The 8,628-nt window shown below is 52.6% G+C and overlaps 1 protein-coding gene across 1 annotated transcript in view; it reads left to right on the forward strand.

Annotated features, from left to right (window-relative positions):
• Nucleotides 1–7,935, forward strand: part of COMMD10 (COMM domain containing 10) — an 898,809-nt gene extending 890,874 nt beyond the window's left edge. Inside the window, exon 7 of the mRNA XM_086963023.1 lies at nt 7,626–7,935. Within this exon, the coding sequence (XP_086819149.1) occupies nt 7,626–7,664 (39 nt within the window). The 3' untranslated portion in view covers nt 7,665–7,935. The remainder of the gene's footprint in view (nt 1–7,625) is intronic.
• The last annotated feature ends 693 nt before the right edge of the window (nt 7,936–8,628 follow it).

The following is an 8,628-nucleotide window of genomic DNA, read 5'->3' on the forward strand; positions in this document are numbered from 1 at the left end:
GCGCCGCCAGAAAGTATGATTCAAAGGATGGGGCGCCGAGTCCTCCCTGAGTCGTGGGCAGGTAAAGCGTGGTCAGGGCTACCCTGTGCCTCCCCCTCCCCAGATCAGGGTTGTGAGGATGGTGTTTAGTTCTTTAAAGAAGGAGCGTGGCGGTATCACTGGGAGGTTGGCGAAATGGTACAGGAGCCACGGGACCATTATCATCTTTGCAAGTGCGATGTGGCCTATGGGGGCTAGGGGTAGCGTTTTCCAGAATTGTACTGACGCTCTTAGTCCAGCCAAGACCTTGCGGTGATTTCCATCGTATAAGTCGGTGGGGGTGTGAAATAACTGCACCCCCAGGTATCTGGGCGCCGCTGTATTCCAAGTGAGCGTGTGGGGGGCCTACCTGTAGGTCGTGCGGAGCTAGATGCGGCCTCAAAGGGACTATCGTGGACTTGGTCCAGTTGACGTTAAGCCCTGAGGCTGCCGCAAAGGCCTGTAGCGATGACCAGATCGTGGAGAGATCACTTGTAAGATCCCTGACATAGATCAGGAGATCATCTGCATAAAGTGACACGCAGTGCGTTATGTCTGCTATAGGTATTCCCCATGCCTGTCCCTCCTGGCGTAGTTTTATTGCAAGTGGTTCAACTGCTAGAGCGAATAGGAGGGGGGACAGGGGACACCCTTGTCTTGTCCCTCTCTCTATCTGAAATGGGGCTGATATATATTTGCCTATCTGCACACAAGACGTGAGGCCCTTGTAAAGTAGTTTAGTGTATTTTAACAGAACCGGTCCGACCCGGACTCTGCGTAGAACCGCAAATAAATATGGCCAGAGTAAAGTATCAAAAGTCTTTTCTGGATCAAGAATAAAGCAGGCTGCATTTGGGAAGCGTTCTTTCACTCTATCCTGGACATGGAATAACCTACGTATGTTTTGTGAGGTGTTTCTCCCTGGGACGAAACCGTTTTGGTCCGGGTGTACTAATGGTGCCAGGATTTGGGTGTATCTGTTTGCTAACATCTTTCCTAATAGTTTACAGTCCGCATTTAGTAGTGTTATCGGTCTGTAGGAGGCAGGAAAGATGGGGTCTCTATGTGGTTTGTGGTTGGACTCTCGGAATGACCTCGGGAGCTCTCCTCGGACCAGTGCCTCAGCGAGTACAGTCACTATCTTGGGAACAAGATGCGTCGAGAAGGTGCTGTAGTATTCGAGTGGGAAACCGTCCATCCCGGGGGCTTTATGTCACGCTAGCTGTCTAATCGCGTAAGTGACTTCTGGGGCTTTGATCTTGGAATCTAGGTCTTTCCTGGCGGCTCTGGGGATGTGGGGGAGGCGCAGGGGGTGAAGGAAGTGCTGTATTTCCCATTGGTTCGTTAGCGTAGGGGCTCTGTAGATTGCAGAGTAGTAATCTCGGAAGATGTGTACAATTTAAATTTGTGAGTGTCTGAGGGTGCCTGTGTGGTCTAGCAGTTACGTTACCGGGCTTGTGGTCATTTCCTGTCTGGCTATCCATGCCAATAGTGCACCCGCCCTATTGCCCTCCCTGTGTATCCTGGCGGCATAGGCTCTAAAGTTGTATTTAAGTAGGTCTCGTAGTGCTTCTGCGTTTGTGTGTTTGCTTCCGCTAGCCGCTCGCGAGTAGCGTCTGTTTGTTTTGTGAGTGTAGCTAATGTCATCTCCACTGCTTGTAGCATTCTATCAAGCGTTGACCACTACTTTAAACACGTCCCATTCTATTAGGCGAGACCCTGCTGCGCCTGAGTTGAGCGCGAAATGTTCTTGGATATAAGAGCCATGTGTTTGTTTGAAAACCTGATCGGAAAGACAATCACGCAGCAATTTCCAGGTAGGAACTGGGGGGGGTGTGGGGGTCTCCATCTGAGGGTTAGTACATGGGCATCGTGATCTGAGAGAACTCTACCGAGATAATCAGAGTGTTGTACATGTGGGAATACCGTCGTGGAGCAGAGGAATCTATCGAGACGGACGCCTAGGTTGTGTGGTATGGAATGAAAGGAGTATAGTTTAGTGTTTGGGTTGTGCTTCCGCCACGGATCTATCAGGTTCCAGTGCTGGACCCATGTGTGAAACTGGGTAGTCTGTTTATGTGCTGGAGAGTGTAGTGGGGGGGTGGGACCTATCTAGCCGGATGTTCAGAGCACAATTATAATCCCCACCCAAGAGCCATGGGACTGAGGTGTATTGGGTAAGGACACCCGTGAGGTGTGCCCAGTAGTGGTGTTGCTCTACGTTTAGGGCGTACACACTTCCCAGCAGGAGCGCCTGGCCTTCTAGCAAGCCCTCTAAGAGGGCGTATCGACCTTCCTTATCCGCGACTCGTGTGTGTTCCTTAAACAGGACTCCTGGCCTGATCCAGATGTGCGCCCCTGGCATATGCTGAGTAGGTAGTAGCGCATACTGTACCCCTCCATTTCCTATGCAGTCGGGCTACTTCCTGTACGGACAAGTGAGTCTCTTGCAAAAGCGCTATTTGCGCCTGTTGTATTTTGATGTAGGCGTAGACAGCATAACGCTTGCTATCCATGTGCATACCTCTAACATTTATGGTAATGATCTTTATATCCGTGTTGGGGACTCTATTAACGTTGGGCGGCCAGCTACGCTCCGTCTGCGGAGTGTGCATAGTGCCGCCTACTCCGCATTTTGCGGAGCTGGCGGAGCCAGGCGGCACTACGCACGCTCCGCAGACGGAGCGTAGCTGGCCGCCACCCGCCTCCCTCCCGCCCTCCCTAAATACTTTAAAATAAAGGAATGCAATAATTTTAAAAGCACTTACCTTGCCGCCGCTGGCCGCCGCGTTCCCCGGGGCTCGTTATCTTCCGTCTTCCGTCTTTTTCAGTAATGCGCATGCGCGGGCGGCCGCGCATGCGCATTTTCACGAGAAAATGCGCATGCGCGGCCGCCCGCGCATGCGCATTATTGAAGAAGACGGAAGATAGCGAGCCCCGGGGACGCGGCGGGCAGCGGCGGCAAGGTAAGTGCTTTTAAAATTATTGCATTCCTTTATTTTAAAGTATTTAGGGAGGGCGGGAGGGAGGCGGGTGGCGGGGCTGGCGGCCAGTGGTTTTGCGGAGTGGGGCTACGCGGAGTGCGGAGGTGGGCGTAGTTTCTCGCCCACTTCGCGTAGCTCCGCGAAGCCCCACTCCGCGAACTCCGCCCAGGGTTAGACTCTATGTGACATGGTAGGTCTAGAGCTCGGGCCCGCCGCCCCTGTACGTCATCTCTGTACCTCCCTTCTGCACCCTATTCCTGCTTTCACCCACAGTCCATTGGGAGCATATTGTCCCACTAGATTGATCTGCAGAGGGTGGAGGGTAAGCCTGCAAACCGGGGGAACAAAACTTTGATTTCCGGGAAACTTCCCAACTGGAGGGACATAGCGTTGGAAACGGGATGTCCAAACCGTACTTCATCTACTGTCTTTAAATCGTTCTATGAAAGGGGGGTGGTTTCACGGCTATGGACGTCTCTGGATGTCGGCTGCCCGCTTCATAATGACCAGTTCATGTTGCTGTGGTAACATTCTCTCTTGGTGTAACTCGTGCTTAATTTCGGGCTGTGACAGGTCCATGCTGGTCGCCCTCTGGGTTGTTGTAGCCTTGCCAACCGTTTGCACTGTGTGTACTCTGGTAGTCCAGGGGACGAACCAAGGCCGCGGCACCGCCATGGAGCATGATCCTATCTTCGCATCGCTGTCTATATCAGCGTGTCTGCTGTTTGCGGGGTAACTAGGGGCGGTGTGCCCAATCCGTTGCAAGATGTATGGATATCACTGGCTTCGTCGTCCGACGTGAAGATGTGGGGAGCGGCTTCCATATCAGAGTTGGCCTCGACTAGCCTGCTCGCCGCTGCTGCCTGCAGAACTTTCCTGCGCTCTGCTATGATTTGTTCCAGATTGGGGGAGCGATGCGTGATTGGCTCTGGGTGGGAGTTGAACTGTGTGAGGGTAATCTTTTTCTGTTGTCGTCTGGGGCGGCTCGACTGTCGGTGGCTTTGCGTATCCTCGTTGGTGTCGGGCCCCGGTATCTGCTGGTCTATCCAGTTACGTGCCTCCACTGGGTCGGTGAAAAAATGTGTAGAGCCTTTATGGATAATCTTTAAAAGGGCAGGAAAGAGGAGAGCGTATTGCACCTGTTTTCGTTGTAGGGCTCGCTTGCCCTCCAGGAATGTGGCTTTCTGTTGCTGGACAGCTCGTGAATAGTCCGGGAACAGTATGACGCGCTTATCTCCCACATGAAGTGCACCCTTCTCTCGGGCCGCCCTAAGAATGGTGTTCTCTATCCTGGATGTGGAGTAGCTTAAGGAGAAACGGTCGAGGTGGTGAGCCAGGTATTTGTTTACGAGCCGGCACTCGGTGCGCCCTTTCTATGGAGAAGAACGGAGTTAGGGCTTCTGGTCGAGTAAATGACTTTATCCAGGCTTCCATATGTTGGACTGGGTGAGCCCCTTCTAACCCCTCCGGCAGATTCAAGATGCAGATATTACTCCTCCGAGAGCGCCCTTCCAGATCGTCCATTTTATTTTCGAGGAGTTGCACTCTGTGCTGCAGGTCTTTCAGCGCATCCTGGTGTGCGACGTTTCCGCGTTCTTAACTTTGTCCGCCAATTTCCGGTGGTCATCTCTCAGGATATTGATGTCCGCTGCCAGTTCTCCAAACTTTGTCTCCATCCTCATCCGGGAATGCTCAATGGCGGCGAGTACTCTATCCAATTAGTCTGATGTGGATCATTCGTGAGATGGACTCCCCCCCGCAGCAGAGTTTGTGGACTTCGGGGAAACCTGCCTACAATTTCGTGCCTGCGTGGTCTCCGTGATGCGTTGGCGACCCATGTCGTAGACGACAACCCGATCTAGACCCCCGACTCCCGCCTCGAGTCCCGGCGCCGCGAGTAGGGGGGGTACCGGGGCCACTGTCCGAGGATGGCCCATGCTGGGGGACACCCTGCGGGTAGTTGCCGAGGCCCAGCAGTGGCGGTGTCAGGGTGCTACAATGCTCAATAGTCCGTCTTTGTCGGCGCCTAATGCTGTGAGTCAGACCGGACACTGGTCAGCCCCGCCCGTGTCGTCCCCCGCTGCTGAAGGATGTTGGAGCCGCTGTGTTTGTGTGGGGTATCCGTCCGAGCCAGTGGGCACCGTGTTTTGTCCTCTCCTCGCATCGGGGGGCCCCCTCCGCGCACCTTGAGTCCCAGTGCCGGATGGGAGTGGACCAGGGGCCAGTATAGCGCGGAGGCGGTGGGTATGGCGCTCAAGGGCCACGGGGCGGGTGGATGTTGTGCACCAGAACCTCCGTTGCGTACTCCCTGGGCCTGCTGGTGTGGCCCTGGCGAGAGTGGGCACCCCACCCGCTGAATCCGGCCACCTTCGGGTATGTAGCCGGTTGTGGGGTCCCCAAGTTCTTTTTAGCACCCTGTCCAGGGGGCTCCTCCGTCCCCGTGTGGCGGCGGGCGCTGCGTGGTGGGTCCTCGGTGCTGCTCCCCTGCATTGGTCAGCTCTGTGGTCCCCCTCCCGTGTGCTCCAGGTCCCGGCGTCGATTGGGGGGGGGGTCCGTGGCACCACCGAAGCTGTGTCGGCCTATTGGGGCCTGCGTCTGTGGCTGCTGATGTGTAGAGCGCCGTGGAGTTTTGGCGGGGGGGTGCCAGGAGGAGCAAAGACCCAGTATTATCTCCCTTGGTATTGCGTATGGGGCCCCAGCCCGCACCTGGGGGCCCCCGTTTCAGGTAGGCGAGTGGGGTGGCTCAGATGTCGGGTCTCCTCCGCGGGACTTCCGTCGTCAGTAGGGCCTGGAGCACCGCCGAAGCACCGACTCTCACCTGCTGATTGTAGACATCTGGGGTGGCACCGATCAGGCCACCGCTTCCCTCGCTCAGCTCTCACCCGCCTATGAGGACTGCTCGCGGTCGCGGGAGATGAGGCCCTGTGCCGCCGCCGCTATGCGCCACCGTCCATTTGTCGCTGGGGCGCCGCCATTTTCAGCTTCATAACCACCGCAGCTCGGCCGCCCCGCTCCCGTGGAAATGCCGTGCATAGCTCGGTTCAGTGGCGCTGGGGGGTTCCCAGGGACTCCAAGCCCAGTGGCATTGCTTCTTGAGGGTCGGGAGAGGGTCCCTACAGCGTACAGCGTGTTGTTTTGCGGGAAGCTGGGACGGAGCTCTAAGGAAGCACGTCCACCATCTTAGGCTGCCAGGCCACGCCCCCCTTTCGCGGTCCTCTTATATGAGATAATGACGAAAAAGGAGTGAAATTGATGAAAAATGTTTGCCAGGATCATACCATTTGGTCAAGTGGGAAAGCTCGGGTTCATCCCAGGTTGTCTGGTTCTACATTGTGCAATTCAGTTCAGCCACTAGATGTACATGCGTTGCTTCCCCTACGCACACTTTACATCCCTCCACCACCACCCCCCTTCTGGCATCCCTGTGGCCCCCGGTCACAACAAAGACCAAACTTTTCGGCCCCCGGTAATTTTTTTGCACGTACCCATGGTCTACAGCAAGCAACAAATGGGCCTTATTGTCAGGGAAGGGGATAGCGAAATGCCACTGTCTCTGTGCATGCTCTATTGCCTCCAACCCCTGAGTCTGCACAGGGCCTCTGTCCTTGCTCTTTCACTTTCTGGTCTCAACACCCTCCCAACACTATATCTGGCTCTTCCTATCTCAGCCTCTGCCCTCACCCCTATTTCTGCCAGGGTCTGTACAGAGCATTCGGCAGGGCATGGCACTGTGCCAAGTGAGAGTCTTTCCTGGGTAGCCTGTGTATCTCCTTACTGCCTGCACTCACATCTGCAGCCCCTAGGGCTACCTACACTGCATCTGTCTACTTTCTGAAGAACGCTGTCCTGTTCCTTGTGTGCTGGAAGCTTGCCCTGCTACTGCCCATCCCGTGCGTACTCTGAGGTTAGTGTACCTACTCTGGTACGTGGGAAACGTCCTCAACCATTGTTAATCTTGTGCATTTTCTTTGCATATTGTACCAGCTGTGTGTATTAGGAAACCATACATTGTTTCCGTCGTACTGCATAACGGTTCTGTGTGCTGGTGTGTACCAGGGCTAGACTGGGAACTCAAAACAGCCCTGGCAATTTTCTCGTACCAGCCCCTGGTGAAGCACTGGTTGGCCCTGGGAGGCTGGAAACGCTTGCTTCTTGCTTGTGTTACTGGGGACCGATATTGCAGCACTACTGCAAAACCGGCCTCCACTGCTGCAAAACTGGCCCCCACCCTTCCAGCTTCCTGGGGAAACGCCCGATGCATGGTACGGCCAGTCCGGCCCTAGTGTGTACACTATTTCACTTTACAAAAGCCAAGGTTATTGACTTTGACCATGTTTGTTTCTGCTTCCTTCTGTTATCACTTGGGATACAGTCCTATCGGTCTGTGAGGATGCAGGGAAGCCGTCTCGACCCCTATGGCACAGGCGGCCTCCGCACATCTGCATCGAACCAGCGAGCTCTAATAATTACTTACAAAAATATTTGCTATTCTTGCTTTTTTTTTTAGTAATTGCTGCATTAAAAGCTTTAATATGAATTGCTGAAGATGCATCTCTTTCTCTCTCTCTGGTTTGCGTGTTCGAACCCTTTCTTCTCTAATCTTGTCTTTATGTTTTTTAATAGCTTGAAACTATCCAAGCACAGCTGGATTCCCTTTCGTGATGTCTTGAAGCCTGGTTCCGCCTGCGCGCTCCCGCCGTCTCATTAGCTTGTATTGACGATAGACTGCCAAGCTCTGTTTGCTGAAGGATTCCACTGGCTGCTTCCTGTAAAACTATACGGCTTATCCCCGCCTAACCCAGTGGCGGTGGCAGAGGAAGACCATGGCTGAGAGCTTCAGTCTGTGCAATCGACTTTACCGTCAACGCTGGGCGCCTGACATTTATTATAAAGCATTTCACTTGGTGAAAAATAAAATCGGTGTCAGTACTCACCTTTGCTTCAGAGTTTGTTTGTTTGTTTGAAGACCTTTCTTTATTTGATGATAAGAAAAATATTAAAAGTGCATTTACAAAATACATAAAACAATAAAATAATGTTCCAGGAAGCATGATAAAATGCATAAACAATGTACACTTTTAGAGGCTTCGTAATACATGTGATTGATAACAGCTACACAAAAGACAACAAAACTAAAAGCCAGTAATGATTCCATAGACTTACATGCTCTAACTGCCGCCTTCAAAAAGGAACTATCTCTAAAGCACACCTCAGCTTTATCTCCAGGTCGTAAATAAAGCAACAACATTCAGCACTGTTTGAACACTAACGGGTAGATTCATCAAATATTTTTGCCAGCGCAAACTGTGCGAATCGCAAAAATCGGCCGTTTGCGCCCGCAAAAATTGCATTTGGGATTCATTCATTTCCAATCTTTATTTCAACCATTTGGTCATAAAAGATACACATACAATAAAATCACATAAACTCTGTCGAATTTTGATAAAACATCAATACATGATTTAAGATCAACACAGACAATAAAAACAGTTATTAAGAATTGAAGCGAATCTAAAGTCTACCCAGCATTTTTTTAAAGGCGATTACGTGTATACCAAACATTCGTAAAGAATTTGGAAAGTGCAAAAACAGTTGGGCCGGAAACATCGGATTTTAAAATCCTGTA

This window comes from Lissotriton vulgaris, chromosome 3_1 (genome assembly GCF_964263255.1).
Source record: "Lissotriton vulgaris chromosome 3_1, aLisVul1.2, whole genome shotgun sequence".
Taxonomy (NCBI): domain Eukaryota; kingdom Metazoa; phylum Chordata; class Amphibia; order Caudata; family Salamandridae; genus Lissotriton; species Lissotriton vulgaris.